This window comes from Takifugu rubripes, chromosome 19 (assembly GCF_901000725.2).
Source record: "Takifugu rubripes chromosome 19, fTakRub1.2, whole genome shotgun sequence".
In the NCBI taxonomy this organism is placed as follows: domain Eukaryota; kingdom Metazoa; phylum Chordata; class Actinopteri; order Tetraodontiformes; family Tetraodontidae; genus Takifugu; species Takifugu rubripes.
The window spans coordinates 2,682,819-2,699,679 of record NC_042303.1 but is presented as its reverse complement, the minus strand read 5'-3'; the positions used below and the strand labels follow the sequence as shown (position 1 = coordinate 2,699,679).

The window sequence follows — 16,861 nt, the reverse complement described above, 5'->3', positions numbered from 1 at the left end:
GCCTGCACCATAACCGTGAAATTAATCAAGTTTTGCTTATATCCAAGTTCATTCCCTCTGTGAATTAATGCTGCATTATCAGCAGCTGCCGTATTATTAATGTGGTGATGAGGAGCATCTGTATGCGCTACGTTAGAGAAAGACTTAATTATACCTGCTGGTTCTTGCCTCTTTTCCTAAACCCTTCCTACTGTACCATAGGAGTCACTCGCTGAAGGAAAGTCAACACCACATGCAGAAAATACCACATGCTTGTGTGAGGTTTAAAAGACAGGCCTTTCTTTATGTGTCCACCATCCTGCCCCTCTCACTGATCAAGCTAAAGGCCTTAAGGCAACCCTTCCATGCCATCCGCACCATTCCCAAAATGGGATAGTGGGCATTTAATGTACTTATGTCCTGAAAAATAAAATACCAAGAGGTAGTACTTTATTGCCAACTAGCTGGACATTTTTATATGATATTCCAGTGACATTTATTGTCTTTTCTATGGTTTGAAATTACAGTGAAACCAACGCAACAGCTGCAGAAGCAAAAAGTCTCGAAGCACTTCTATTTGGACTGTAAATCTAAATATTTAAACCATTTGTCAAGCCAGATATTTTCAAACTGTCACCTGGAATAACATTTATCCAACAATTATCTAACATCTAATAATAATTAACACTCCCCACAAGCACATGTCTCATATTAGGACTTGCTCAAATATGTATATGTGAATTATCAAGACAAAGGGGGGGGGGGGCAAGAATGCAAATGCACACGACCATTTTCCTTGTAACAGCACTAATCTGCCGGTTTAAAAGAAATGCAAAATAGCCTTGCCTGACCTTGTTTTCGCACTTCCGTGTGACTAATCCTTAGCAAACTAGCTTTTGCGTTAATTCTGTAATTCCATAAAGAACCCCAATAGGCCAAGAACCAAGCCCTGAAGTCTGTTCTCTGTGATATTGATAGTGAGGTAAACACAGACCAAAACACTGTGCTAGCCTGTCAATTTTCAGGCAAATAAATAAGTGTTTAAGGTGAGAATCCAAGTCATTTTAATGTCTCACAAAGTAGGACATAATCCTGTTGGCACCACAAGCAAAGGGAAAATAATCATGTTTTGCTGCTTTGGTTCTTATTGTGGTAAGAAAATTACAGTCCCATTGGAAAATAAGGAAAAGCCTTTTCATGTGGCCTAAACTGAAGCCAAGATCAAAAGAATGGTTGTTGTCTTTTTTCATTTTTATTTTGTTAATCGGCGAATCCAGCAAAAACGTTGGTGATTTTTCTCCAGAGCTTCGACACCGCGTATGTACATTTCCGACGAAAATGTTGGAGGTGTGTGTGCAGCTTTGTGTAAGGTTGTGTCAGGGGTCGTGTCATGAGAGAACCAGTCTATATTCTATCCCTCGTCTCCAATGCAGCCCCCCTCACCACACACACACACACACACACACACTCCACAACCATGTCTGAGCGTGTCACAGAGATGAAGGCAGACAGCTAATCCCATGCACATTTTTTCAATCATTCAGACAGACAGGCTTCCTTGACAGCGACCCCATCCACTGGTATACTGGTATCACATGAATAGAGCATGTGTGTTGGACCACAAAACCATGTCGTGGCCTCTGTTAGGGAAGGCAAACAGTTCAAATGTGGTTGAGTCTAGTGTGCCCCCTTCCTGTCGTTGTGCAGTGTATGAACGCATTAAAATGTAAAGGTTATTGGTTCACTGCCCAGTAAAGCTGGGAGGATAAAAGGGAAGATTTATAACGTTTGCGCGTTGTTCCGTTCATTTTGAGACCCCTGATCTGTGCAGGTCAAATCAATGTGGATGTTCGCGTCATGTGGCTAACGGAAAAGACGCTGTTTAGCTGCAGCTTCCAAATTGTTGAGATGATTTCGTCAGAAATTGGTGGTTTTGGTGGTGTGAAATTCCCAAAACTCGAGTCTAAAGAAAACTGAGTAATTAATTACAACAAAGGGAAACTAAATCAGTACATTTTGATCCCCCCCCTTCAAATAAAGACACATTTAGTAGCCCAAACATAAAATATTGAAGCTACAGTTGGTGGTTTTGTTGACACGGATGTCTACATTATTGACGAGTGAAGAAGCGTGTATATTAATAATCTGTGGTTAACCTTATCATATGTATAAAACGATCTCACCGAGTGGCCTTGGTTGGGTATCTATTGATTCCACAACCACAGCGGGTCTCCAGAGGTCTCGTATAGATTTTTCAAGGTGCCCAACCAAAGGCTCCATCGTGCTTTTCTGCCCAAAAGAGCACAGAGAAAGAAGCGTCCTGCTCTTTGAATGCCGCCTCCTCTAATTACTGTACTGTGGTTTTATTGACCGCAAAGAATTTTAGAGACAGTATTTTATGTTGGAGCCAAAGAATTGCTAACTGGAGGAAATATCAAGCACAACCTCTGAAAATGTGGCAAAGATGCTGATTATTTATGGCTGGATTCGTTTACATGGATGTGAATTTGCCAGTCTATTTTTAATCATCTTCTTATGTTTTGAAACGGCTACAGTTAATTAAAGTGATTGCACTCTATAGGTTAAAAGTGCGTAATGTCGAATTGGCAACGTTCAGAAAATGTATTAGCCAGAAGCTATAGATAGTAGCCTAGCCTAGCATCAAACTAGAGTTGCATTAGTTTTAAAATAAGTGCTGCGCATTGATAGAGGTGTGTTTCTATAACACCCCTGGACATATTATTAGTGGTTTGATATTCTTTTAAGGCTTCAATAGTCAAAACCTCACCGCTTCTAGATGGATCTCTGCATTAACCCTTTTAAACTCTCATTCACTCGATGATAGAGAAATAACTAATCAGAATTTGGGCACATAATCATTCATGCACATTTACACACCAAAGACGCAGCTCAAGCACACGGAGGTCTGGGAAGGTCCACTGACCTTGGCGTCACCCCGGCCCACATTCTGAAAGCTTGTTTTCTGCATTCTCACTTTGTTTACCTATTTCAGGCAGGTATGTCAACGTCCGATATCTGATTCCCGATGGTTTACGAGACTGTGTCTCTGTCAGTGTATCATTTCTAACACATTCGTGTATAAAACCTAATCTGGAAAATCACAGCCAAAGGCTAAATATCTTAATTGGTTTATGTTAATTCCCAATTGTCTGAGCTGATGCGGTTAGTAACTCTTTAGGACGTACAAAAGTCATGCTTTGCCTTTCTGTCACACTGCATGCTCTAAAAATAACTAAATAAATAAGAATCAACCCCTGATTCATCTATGGAATCTAATCCTAAATGCCTTTTGATACTTTAAAAGCTTCATCTGACCGAGGTGGGACAAAACTGCCAAACCTGAACTGGACCTTCTGCTGTTGCTGCCTGAGCAGCCTGTGTCAGCAGCGTATCTGTCACCCGTGACACGGTGGTGGAGTCCGTCTGCTTGCACGGAACAGCAATCAGATAAGGAACGTCTGCTTGCTAGCACCAGTTTAGCTGTAAAGCTCTTTCTGTCCGAGTAACACTGCAGATATGTAAAGCTCTGACAGCAGCAGACTGAGGGTCTTTCCCTCATGTGCGTGCACGTTGACAGCTGGAAAACACTCCATAACCCTCAGATGGGAAAAGAGATGCTACTGCCGTTGTGTAGCTGGCCACAGAGAATATACAATCCGTACAACGCCATGTCAAGCTCATGTCAACTGAGGGGGAAGGGGGAGGGGATCCTGGTCAGAGGGAGAGCGGCACGGACCGTGATTGGAGGAGGAAAGGTAGCGGTAGATGTTGCTAACAGTGTTGCTGGTAGATGTGCTGTGCAGCAGGGGAGTGGCTCAGGTACAAAGAGTTTCCCTTTGTGATGCAGATGACAAGATAATCAGTTCGGCTTTGTCTCTGCTCATTGAGAGGCAGACGCTAATCCACCGCGCTCGTGGTCCACGGGCACACTTAAGCCATGTCACAGCACCTGTGGGGAGTGTGAAGGGAATGACGCAGCTCTTATTGTGAGCGCGGGACATGAACTCGTACGACTCAACATTCCTATGAAGGAGGTGAGGCTCCTCCCGACGCGTCGCTCCGGGTTTTTAAAATTAATTCGCTGATCATTTTGATGCTGACATTCAGTAATTTTGCAGCCTGGAGCAAAAAAAAAGCTGGTGATTTACTACGACAAAGTATTAGACACACCGTTTTGAAACGATGAGTGGGCTTTCTCACAAATTAAGAACACACAAAGAACTCAGATTCCAAATGAGGCCCCTGGTTGCAATTTTCATTGTGCACACATTTTCTGCGATGAGCAATTCCTATTTTACTGTCCTCAAATGATTTATATTCCCAAAGGCTTCGGATGAATCTGGGCGTCCTAATAAATATGACTGGGAGATTGTGCGTTGCAATTAGCATGTGCTAATTAAGACAGCAGGCTACTTGAACATCCTTGATCTATTTTTTTGATTGATACATTAGAAAGGTTACATAGAGGTAAAGAATTTTTTTTTCAATGAGATCTTATTAAGCTTTTACAAAACAGGAATATGAATTACAATAAACTGTAATAAATGGTTGAAACTAAAAATACTAGATTATAACACTGTTATAATGCTTTCATGGACCAGGCCACACGGCGATATGGAAACAATAAAAAAAATCCACAATAATTTTTTTAATTATCGAAATTAGTAATTTTTAGATATTGATTATAAAGCTGTGCATGTCATAGAACGCTGTTGAACATTGTACATCCCATCTGAAATCTCATGATACAACTGGAAACAAATGGGAAATTTGGACTTGGCCTGTCGCATATTAAACCTTTCCACTTACTTCCAGCTCACTTTTCTGAGTTGCTGTTGCAAAAGAAGTTGCCTTGGGAAAAAATGAGGAGAAAAAACTGTTGACTTATGTTACGTTTCCTCATAGCATCAAATACCACTAACAGGTTCCACCTCATTAGTATTCAATTAAACTAACCCTAAAAGGCTGAGAGCCACCGTCCGCTCTGACACCTCTTCCTCCATGGCTCCACCTTTTCTTTCTGTGTTCATGGACCAGTGTGTGTGTGTGAGTGTGTGTGTGTGTGTGTGTGTGAGGGCACCAAGCCGGGTTCTGAGCGTGGCAAAGCCGAGGCCGCAGTAACATTAACGCCATCGTCCAAGCACACCCAGGAGGTCCAGAAACCGGCAACAGGACTATCTCTGCTTTAAACAGAGCTTTGTCCTTCAGGGCAGACAAAGCAGACGGGACTTTGACAGCGTCGAGGAGGGACATCAACCCAGCGCCCTGCCAGCGTATCAACCATTAAAATGCACCTCTGTAAATGACTCCGGTCTTCTCAAGAGTGCTCTTTGCCATTTTCCATTTCCAGGATTTTTGGATCTCTGTTCTTAAATGTGAAAAGATGATAAACAGCTGAAAATTTTGACTCCGGTGGTTCTTTTTCAACCCCCCCCCCCCAACCCCAATGTTAGCTATTTTTATTATTTATAAAGCTCCAAGCAAAAGGAAACGAAAGGGCGGCGAGTCCTCCAACCAGGACCAGGACCAGGGACCAATGTTTGTCCTCGATTAAAGTTGCTCCTTCCCAGACAACTAAAGCAGGCAGTAACAAAAACGGTGACCCACAGGAGAATCCGAGCAGCAAAAGCTCTTTGTTGTACAACTTCGGTTGGTAAAACAGTGGACGTTTGTAAACGGCGCCATCTTCGGATGCCTAACGTAACAACCTTTCCTAATAATAAATCACACTGTAATAAAGTTGTCAGTTGGTTTAAAAAAAAGGATGTTTTAATTTACCGTTTTAAACAAACGTGCGCGCGATTAATGCGCCTGTGCTGTTTGACACGCCGTTGTGTAGCTGCTGTAACCCAAGGCTTAACTGCTACGCCACGCGACAGACAAGTGATTTAATAATTACTTATAAATATTGTTAAGCAAAAGCAACTGGTGGCTAACTCCCACGTAAAGGTAGCCATCTCTGAAATGTGAGCCAGCCCCTCTTTAACGGAAACAACTGGTACCAGCACTAATTGAAATTTTGCATGCAAAGTGACAATGCCTGCACCCTCGGCTGCATGGATTAAGGACTGAATAGAGACAGATTCTTTGTGAAAGCCTACTGTGGCGGTTGGTGTGCACGGCCGCTCCCTGCATCTGCTCATTGGGCAGACTGAGAAAATACTGGATTGTATACAACCTCTCGTTTTACCTTTATCTAATCCCATTTCGCAGCCGCCCTATTTTTGTCTTTTCTTACGGTTCCACACAACAAAATGCTTCCCATGTTACGCCCCTTATAGAACAATTCTGGTTAAAACGTCGCCTCAATTTGCATCTTTAACCAAACCTGGCGGGATTTTCCACCAAGCTGCCATGCGTGATGCCAGAAATCATGAGTGAAAAGTTGTGTGGCATGCAGATATGAGCAATTTCCTTACTGAAGTGAAAGGAAAATAAATAAATAGGCTCCGATGCCCTTTGTGGTTGCCAACTTTTAACTGAGGGCTTCAGCAGCCAACAGGGCTAAAGCGACCCAACCCCTACGCAATTGTAATCTGCAAGACATTTTTCAAAGGCTCCATACTGTGATCTCATTACCCAACTTCACCATCCTCTGTTGTATACTTCCTTCAAAAGAAAATGTTCTGTTAAAGTGAGGGATCGTCATGCTGAACCCCAACAACTGCGAGCGCACTACATGCCTGGATTCAGCCCGCTATTGTATCAAAACCAGTCCTCCCAGAAGACATCTGCTTTGTTTGCACAGTACAAACTATAATGGCCCCACAAAGGAGGGAGTGGAAGTGGGGGGCAATCGGAAAGGCCCAATAATGGGCCTAATAAATTTCATCACGGACAAACAACATAAGCAGCTGCGATTTTACGGCTGGGGATGAATCAGAGAATTTCCACTCAACAGAATTAGGCAAGTACCATTGTTAGAGTGGCTGTAAACTGGGTATTGATGACAAGGAATGGGATAAACTCATTATGGAATAAATCTCCGGTGTGTTTTCATAGACAAGTTTGACATAGCTTAACTAATTACTCTGGCAGTCCTACCTCCATTAACTGTGAAAAACGGCCTGCCCCCCCCCTCCACTAAACTGAAGCTTTGCCACTGCCACAGAATAAATAACTCAATTAAAAAAACACCATTTGTAACGACACAAGATGGTGATTAATAAAGAGCTAGTGCGATAGACGATGAGATGCTGGAGACGTTTTAAATTAGCGTTTAAAAGCATGGCATTACTTGTCTCTATTTATTTTATGGATACTTGGGACATCAGCAAATGGCCCCCGGCTAGAGTTAGTGATTATTTAGATTAAGCATAAGCTTTGACCCTGTTGGTCTGGTGACGTGCACCTCAAATCGATGGTATGATTTAAATTTAATTTTCCCAGTAAAGCCAACCCATCGCACAATGACCCAGTTTTCCCGACAGTTTCTTATGATGATGATGAAGAAGAAGAAAAGATTTCACAATTGATCAAATGAAAACAACAAAGAAAAAAATCCCTTTCGCAGAGATCCACTAGAGGGTTCTAGGGGATGAGTTGGTCTTCTTCTCTTTTTTTTTAGAATAATGCTGCGGTGACCTCTTTTTCAACCCGTTATTTCTCATACGTAGGCTATCCTCGCAACTTCATTGGACAGTCAACTAGGGTGATTCAGAGTGAAACGGAAGAGGGGGCTGCGCTTGGTTAGCAACACGGCTAGTCCACGTCTACGGTGAAGTGAAACGCCACAGGAACAACCAGCATCCGATATATCGGCACGTAAACATCCGCGTTACGTATCAATGAGAGACAAATCAAATTGATCGAGACAAATTCAACTTTGTGAAGTCACTATTTGAACCCCGCCGAACTCCTTACGTACAATTCTTTTTTTTATCTGGAGGGATTTGAATGCTACACAAAAAAAATTAAATAAAATCAAGGGAAAAAATTGTAAGAATGAAATGTTCCATTGTTTGAATGATTAACATCTTCTCGTCCTTATTCCCTTGTTCTAAAATACAACTAAAAAGATCAAAATAAAAAAATTAATTAAATGCACTGCAGAAAAACAACAAACATGCTTTATATTTATATGTAAGCGTAAACGTATGTGTGAGTGTGTGTGTGTGTGTGTGTGTGTAAAATGGCATTGTAAATATTAACAAATATTTGCTTTTATGACGAACGGAAATAGGAGAAATGTATTTTGGCACTTTTTAAAAAATGTTTTAGATCCCCTTAAAGACCGTATTTAATTCAGCCATTTCTGTGGATCGAACCAAAATAAACTCAAAGCGTCACGATGCGAAATTTAACATATTAATGCAAAGATTAATCCAGACAGTAACTCTTTATAAAGTTCTAAAGGAGGTTTTTTGTGAGAACTTTAAACAGCAGAAATCCCAATATAATATATTATAGTATAATATTAGTGGAGTGTGTGCCGGCGTGCGCGTGACCCGACAGGCCCCCTGACCTTTGCCGCGTCTGTATGGTGACAGCAGGCCGTGATGTAAATGCACAGATTCCCTGTCTTTGGGCTCGTTGTTATTTTATCAGCTGGTGCCTGAAATTTCCGATACTTTCCTATGTGCACCTGTAATTATGAGGTTTGCGAGCTGGAAAAGGCAAATTTGTTACAGCACAAGTCAGAAATGTAAGTCGCTGGATTTTTCACAGTGCCAAAAATCTCTTGTCCAACTCTTGGGTCAGGAATTCTCTTCTCTAAAGTGAGTTTCATTAATCACAGAACAAACATTACCCGGCTCCTAAAAGTACCGGTACTTCTGATCCATGACTTTTGCTTTCCCATTGTGTTTTGCAGACCCAGTGCGTGCGAGAACATGACACACGTTATTGTCGGACATGCAGCAAATGCTGCAGGCGTCCGTCCCGACGACGCCCCCCCCCCCCCCCCCCCCCCCCCCCCCCCCTCACGCCGCGGACTGAAGGGCAGCAGCCGTCACACCTCCGTAAGGATGCCACAATAACGTGCTGGAACCGTGCGCAGCTGCCCGGGCTTTTGTAGCACTGGGATTGTCCAGTGCGCGTTTACCTGCGCGGATGCGGGACCGGGTTTTGGTGGAGGCACCATCAGAACCGAACCTATCCGCAGCCACCTGGAAGGACCATCAACCCCGGCTTGTGTCGCACTTGCAGGCAGCAAGAGCCAATCCCCCCCCCTAATTAATGGTTATTCGAATGAGACCCTCTTTTTGTCCGTAAGTCAGGGTCGGCAGGAGCTCATTACCAGAGCATTCGCTTACCTTCAACAGCTATTACGGCCGGTATGGTCCATAATATCCATAGAATATCCATCATTGGTCACTTATACTGTCCCGACATTCAAATAAGATACGTCCTGAAAGCCATTGACAGCCGAGACAGAGAGGGAGAGAGAGGGGGGACAGGCGGTCCTCCAAGTCCAGCAGACCGATCCCGGATCAGAGCAGAGAAAACCAACTCAAATGTGAACCAAGTTTGGGCGAAACCAAACGGGGACAGACAGAGGGGCGCACCGCGGAGCACAGCGTCACAAGTCGGTCCTTTAGCGACGCCCGGAGCCGCTCAGCATTACTAGGTATAGAAACTGTACCGTTGTGGGTGTTATTGTGAGTGTTGGTTCCGATTGGAGCTCCTTACTGTCCGAGTGGTTGATGAAGTGGATCGTTCAGAGGAGCCGTGTCCCCTCCCGGGACTCTTGAGTTGATCGCGCTGTCAATCATCAAGACCGTCCATCCTGCTGGATTTAACGATAATTAAGGGGTTTTGCGACCATGTGGATCTTTTGTAAAAGGTGGAGAAACGTCCGTTTTCTCTTCAACCTGCAAACCTGCAAATTGATTTCCAGGTGTTTCTGCTGCCACAACTCTCCTGAAGGTGTAACAGGTGATGGCCGCGGGAGAGGAAAGTAAGTCCCACTATTCTCCATCTAATTCCTCTCATTTCACACGGCTGCGCTTGGTTTCTCTTCCGAGCTTCTGCGATGGTTTCAGGTAGAACATGTACAGTAGGTCAGCTACCAGTTTTAGACCCTTTATGACTGGAGAAGGCTTCGATGGGTTTGCACCAGCCTGGAATGGCCAGTACGTTTGGAGGGAAATAACGGGGGAATTCTGTAAAACTCAATCAGTAGGTAGGTTTTAAAAAAAATTAATTTAGTTCAACTCAAACGAGCAGCTCCAATTCTGCTAAAAAAAATAGCAACTTACAAAAATAATTCAAAAATAATAGGGATAACTTTTAGGGTCTTTTATCGTCGGGTCTTTTCAAAACCCCAAGTTATTAAAACAGAAAATACAAAGAGTAAAGGTTTAGCAGTGTATGTGATATTAATAATATTGAAATTGGTGTATTTCTAATTATTAATGAAATGGGTTTATTTAATAGTACATGGCCGTACCCAACACTTTATTATTGTTCATTAAAAATAAAAAAATATTATTATTATTACTATTATTATTATTACTACGACTACTACTACTATTATTATTATTACTACCATTAATTACAAAAATGACAGCATCAATAATAATACGAATAATAATAATAATAGTTTTTACTTGGGGATATTATATGAAAATAGAGCTTTAGAACAATGCCATATATTGCTTATTGCTAAAGTCCTACCAAACTCAGACTGTTCTCATATCTGGCCAACATTTTTCAGACAGGATATGACTGAGCAGGTAGTTGCTAGTTAAGGTGATAAAGGTAAAAGGTACATTTTTAATTGAATCATTTTTATTGATTTTCCTCCAAGGTGCAACATTATCCCGCGTCCAAACGAAGTGCTGTAAACAAATAATGGACTAAAACTTGTCAACTGGCCCTAAAACCCCTCACAATGAACTCGCTTTATACTAACAGCTGAAGAAGCAGGCGCTCAAGTTATCTTTGTACTCATGATGAGTTATGTTGGGGAAGATATGAAGTGTGGTGGTGGGGATGGGGGTGGGGCAGGCATCACCACCACCACAGACAACCTGAACTGGTTGTTGGACTTGTGGTGTTGCTGTGCTGCTTCTGACAGTACTGGTGAAGGATGAACACGGCTGGACTCTGGCTCCATCCTGAGCGTAGAGCCAGATGGACCAGGCTGGATTATCAATAACCAATAAGTACTGATTCCAGGTCACTTGACTGGCCAGCTTCAGATCACGTTCAGGTGACTCGGTGATAAAACGGACGGATCTGCAAGCAGCTTTTTTATAACGTCTCCCATGCCGACAGTGCTACTGGCACGCCGTGGGCCGCCAAAATGTTCCCCAGCGCTTCTTAAAATGTGGCTTCTTAAAATGTGTGGACTGAGTGGGACAGCCCGAGTAAGGCGAGTCTTCTCGTCTTATCAAGATGAAACAACGTTTCTATGCTATAGAATTCTCTGCTATAATGATATATAATCATTTGATATATTCATATATATCAAATGTACTCATCCTTATATGAATATATATCAAATTATTCAGGCAGCCATTTTTCCCTATTAAAGTAATTAAATCAGTCGTAATAACTGGGTTTTATTATTATTGAAGCAGACATCTTTCTCGTGAAAAGATTAAAATCAAAACTCCAAAAGCCACCATTTTACCATACAAAATAGTCTTAGCCAACACACACAATAAATCTAACACTTTGTCAGTATTATTACTACTGAATAACAACGATTGATCGAATTACATTCAGTTGGCTATGTTATACATGCTTATTATTTAAGTGTATAAGACCTAACCCACCCACCACTTTAGAGGAACATTAACCCAGTTTTTCTAGCAGATTTTTAAGAATAAAAGAAAAGCAGCTGCCGGGTTGTGTCGTTGTGCCAACACTGCCTCCTAGAGGATACATGCTGAACTCCTCTGGATGTGCCATGAAACACGCTGGTCGGGAGAGAAATATGTTTATCTGAAGGTCACCTGCACAGCACCAAATATTTAATTGCTTTCATTAATTTTTTCCAATTTAAGGGTCCCATTTAGTCCCCAAAAAGACACGTGAATCGTGTAAATTCTTTGAATTGAACCTTTCATTCCACCCAAATAATCCCCATCAACCTCTGAGTGAGGTGGTTGGAGTCGAGCAGCGGCGTATTCATTTTTATTTACGTGTTGATAGTTTATTCACTCAGCTAACAGAACATGAACAAAATGTGCCCCAGCGGCTGCCTTCACATCATTTATTGATGGCAAATGTAAACGCAGCTAAATGTATAGGATTGATGTTGATGGAACACATACGTAAATGTGTCATTTTCTGTCTCACTCAAGTCAAGTGCTGAATTTTTAAAGAGTGTAACCACAGCCATCCCTTCATATAAGGATGAGTACATTAATAGTTGTGTTTTTATTATTTGCCAGCATCGGTTAACATTACAGATGTGTGTGACAAGGCATTTGCGCAACTTATCAGCCTTTAAAATATTTAAGGTGAATTTAAGACAATCAGAAATGGATCGAATCCACGTCGTCCCGGGGTTTTTGAGGGCTCACGGTGGAGTCTTGCAGCCTGTCGGCATCGGCAGCCTGGTAAAGAAGGAGGAAATAAAATGGCCCACTCCTTTTAAAAGTTGCTATGTGACCCCTGACCTTTAGCTGAGACAGAGCCACAGACCCGTCTAATCTAACGAGACCTTTGGCACATGGATTAACCCGGCCGGCTCTCCAAGGAAATATAAAGAACTCACATCAGTACGAGCCCAATTTACCCTCAAAAACAAACACATTTAAATTTTTCTGCATAAAAATTCCCACTGCAGAGGACACTGGATTATTTTCAGCTTTTAAAAAGACAACAGTGAAGCAATTGGTCTTGTCCTCCTCCGGCCTTCTAACCGCCCACTCAGCGTCTTAGATTCAGACTGCAGTAAGAGAATTCAAGCCCACAAGTTTGCCCAGTAAAGGTGGACTAAAAGAGCCTTGTCAGAATTTAATTTACATTTCTGCAGAGTGAGCGTGCAAATACAGAGGATCTGGTTTACTCATGCGTGTTTAAAGGCTATGTGCAAACGCTGAAGAGCAGCGCAGAGACATGCAATCATTATCTTGGCTCAATAATTGCGGGCTACGCTAATTCCTTAAACAGCTAATGTGAAGCATGCACACAGCACTTTTTGATCAGCAAAATAAATCTAAAGTGCTGTGTTAAAGAGTGAGATTGACCTTGCAGTTCTTATGAACCGGACAAAACGGCAGCCAGCCGTCACGGCTCTCTTTTTTTTCTTTATTTATACGGATGCTAGCAGCATCTTCAAGCTGTTCGCTAATGCGTAGGACGCGTCCTAAATCAGCCACCGCTTCTCACCGGCTGTGTGACATACTGTGTTAAACTTCTTCTAAGCAAAAGCACGTTTTTATTTTCATGTTTCTCTAGAGATTTTGTTTTATCTCAGGTCTGAGATGCCAGGTAAAATAAAACGGCAAAAGAAAATTTCCGTTTAAACGTAACTATAGTTGCAGTACATAAACTGTTAATTTAGCCAGACGGTGTGTCTGTTTTTTTACCATATTAACATGTTTTTAATGTAGGAATCACTGCCGCTATCGGAAGCATTTTGAAAATGGAACGGATCCAGTTGCCATCGGGAACAATAATTTCGAAAAGAAACGAGACTAGGCAGCTTTCACAAACTAATTCAGAAATTATTTCCGCAGAAAAATAAAACATTTATTTTGAGGGCGGCGACGAGCATTATTGTGTGTTTCAACATGTAACATGAGGCGTTTAGCACTGAATTATTCTCCCCCCATTTTTCCTAAACGAAAGAACGTACTTGTCACAACATGTACGGCAGAATTTAAGTGCATCCGTTTGCATTTGAAAACCAACAGCTACGTTTGCCCACCTAACAAGTCCGTTTTGAATATCAAGAGTGAACTGATGTTTCCTCTATCAGCGTCAATGATCAGAGAGCAACAGATGGAGGTGCACAACAGGGTACAGGGACTAAGAGGATTCCTCTATGTTCGCCTGTCTCCCTGGACTTTCGTTGGTACGGACAGACCCTTTCATCATCACCCAGCTCGGCTGGCTTCCTGAGTCTGATGCGGTGTTGTTGATTAAGCCCTCTGAACTCAGAACCGCCCGCGTCGCCCTGCCCGGCATGGTGGATCATTTCTGCTGTGGAGAGGGTGTCATGAGCCTGTATCTGCAGCAGTACCGAGTGAACCTTCCTTTCACATGCAACCAGAAGACAGCGTGAAAGAAGCTCGTCTTCCCGTGCTGCCATCCCAGTGACGGCCATCCCAGTCCGGAGAGCCTCATGAGAAAAAACTGGACAGACAGACGCAGCATTGTAGTAGGTTTATTGAGACTCATTTCAGCAGGAAGGAGATCAGAGAGAGAAGTTATCTGATTTCCTTACTGGCGGCGACAGTGAGAAGCTGCGCCTGGCGCTTTCGGGAAAGACGACTTGTGATGAGACGACCAGCAGCTGTTGAGATGCTGAAGAGTTGGCAGCAGGCAGAAATGAACAATAACATTGTGGAAGTTTGTAGGGATGGTCCCAGCACAAATAATAAAATACAAGGTATTTTTAGTGCCTTTCTCTTGGTAAATACCCTGATTCTTTCCCCAGAGAATATTAGCCCGGCCTCATGCTAGCTTCTTTTCAGCTGCTGCTTCCTCTCACACAGCCACTTGCATGTCCCTCAAAGAGCCTCGGAGGAATGGTGAAATTCATGTGAAGTTTGTCTGGAAATGTCCTTTAAGGCTGTTTAGCCCAGTGGTTTGTGGTTTATTTTTCTCAATTGTGCATTTCCAACCAGCATTGCAGATGTTTTTAGGTACTTAGATTAGGCCGACTGATTGAGGACATAAAGAACCTACACAACCTAAAGCCAGTAGTATTTGCAACTCCAGCTATTGAGGCGGGTAAGAGGAATAAGCTTGGCTTTAAGCGGTGAACACTGAAACAGGAGCAACTGAAGGCTTCGGGCTTTCGGTAGGAGGCGATCGACGAAGCAACGCCAGCGCAGGAGGCAGTTTATGCTATGAATATTAAGAATATAGAGACATGGCTTTAGATGGTTCTGAAAGCAGAGTTTATGTGTAAGGATGGAATAAAGGGTAGTAGAGGTGGGAATACAGGGAGCAGCGCGCGCGTGTGTGTGTGTGTGTGTGCGTGTGTGTGTGTGTGTGTGTGCGACCGGAATCAGTAGTACTGTCATCTTAACTCGGAGATGTTGTGCAGAATGTAAAGTGAAGCATATTTTTTTATGGTAAAGAAAAGAAGTACGACATATATAACATAATAACATTTTCTTTATGTGAGGTTCAAATGAGAGTTTACTGTCACAGCAGATCCCGTGACGCTTGAAGCTTCCCACATGTTTGAGCTGAGGGCCTCCAACAGGACCACGTCTGAACCTTGTTTTTAAAAATCAAAACTAGACAAGGAGGAATTAGACGGATAAACAATGGTGTCGTCAGCCTACAGGTGTATAACGTCTGTAAAAAGTATCAACCTCTCCTTGGTGTTTTGTGGATTTTTACACATGATTGATATAATTTACACATTAGATTTTACACAGACTCATTTAAATTCATTAAAATTATATGGTGTACAATTCCCCCAAAGTCAAGCGAATGACCTCATACATAGAACAAAACCACCCGTGTGTGAGAGGTCTGGTCTTGGCTCCATGAAAATATCTGCTACAACTCCACCGCAAGAGACACACGGATGCTCCAAGCAGCTCGGACAGAAGAGCGCTCTTGAAGCGTGGTGGTGGCGTCATCGGGCTCAGAGAGTTTCTCAACAGCAAGCCAGGGAAGGCTAGTTAAGGTAAAGGGCACATCAATTCTGAGAAATATCATCCTATACTTTAAATTCATTGCCATCCATTTGCTTTTTTTTGCAAAACATTGCTAAAAAGCCAAATTACACAGATTACATTGACCAATAGTCCATGTAAAAAAGCACCCAAAAGGGGTTAGTAACTGTTAGTAACCATTACTAACTGTTAGTAACCCTTAATAAACATTAGTAACCATTAATAAACATTAGTAACCGTCAGTAAGCATTAGTAATGTTAGTAACTGTTAATAGCCGTTAGTAATTGTTAGTGACCGTTAGTAAGCATTAGTAACTGTTAATAACCGTTAGTAATTGTTAGTGATCGTTAGTAAGCGTTAGTAACTGTTAGTAAGCATTAGTAACTGTTAATAACCGTTAGTAAGCATTATTAACCATCTAATGGGTGAATACTTTTCACAGTCATGTACGTGAGAACTGAATTGGATTCCACAGAGCAGACTTTGTTGTTCACAGCACATGTTGCACCTGCCGTGTTTCATGGGTTTCCTGGCGTAACGGTGATTACTTTGTTATTGTAACTAGCAGCATTTCTCCAGCCCTTTTTTTGGGGAGCAGATATTTATGGAAGAGCTGGATTTTTAAGGCACCAACTATGTCCAAGAGATTTCGCTCAAAGTGTAAAACGTGTGCTTTCCCCTGGTGTGCAGCGCTGGAGGATAATACGTCCTTATTGTATTTCCTTTGTGTTCAACCTCTACCCTGAGAGGAAGGAGGGACGGGACTTTGGAATCTCCAGAGGGATTCAATTATATGTTCTCTGGTGTACGCTGCAATTTAATGACTTTGCAACAGGATCACTTTCAGCTTTCCGAGGGTTTTTTTTAGATGGTATCTCTGTGGAGTTAAGACCTTCATATTTCTACGGGGGGCTTTTTATTTGACCTCTTTATTTCTCATGTGGTGTTGAGCCCCTTTGTCACCTCCTGACTTGAGTTGTGCCTCCCTGTTGTGTGTCAGCAGCTCATAAATGCTCCGTTAGATGGAGGCTTTTTCGATGGAAAGGACTCTCATTCGATCACGCTAATGTGTAACCTTCACTGGTTGCTGGAAAGCCTTTGG

The 16,861-nt window shown here is 42.4% G+C and overlaps 2 protein-coding genes across 6 annotated transcripts in view; one reads left to right on the top strand and one right to left on the bottom strand.

Moving 5' to 3' along the window:
• The window catches only part of ephb2b (eph receptor B2b), a 78,988-nt gene extending 69,559 nt beyond the window's left edge, over positions 1–9,429 (bottom strand). For all 4 annotated transcript variants that reach the window (XM_029826595.1, XM_029826598.1, XM_029826596.1 and 1 more), the window contains exon 1: positions 9,255–9,429. In XM_029826595.1, coding sequence (XP_029682455.1) covers positions 9,255–9,309 — 55 coding nt within the window. In that variant the 5' untranslated portion in view covers positions 9,310–9,429. The remainder of the gene's footprint in view (positions 1–9,254) is intronic.
• A 119-nt stretch (positions 9,430–9,548) lies between these two features.
• lactbl1b (lactamase, beta-like 1b) overlaps positions 9,549–16,861 on the top strand; it is a 34,091-nt gene continuing 26,778 nt past the window's right edge. For both annotated transcript variants that reach the window (XM_029826601.1, XM_029826600.1), the window contains exon 1: positions 9,549–9,898. In XM_029826601.1, the coding sequence (XP_029682461.1) occupies positions 9,765–9,898 (134 nt within the window). In that variant the 5' untranslated portion in view covers positions 9,549–9,764. The remainder of the gene's footprint in view (positions 9,899–16,861) is intronic.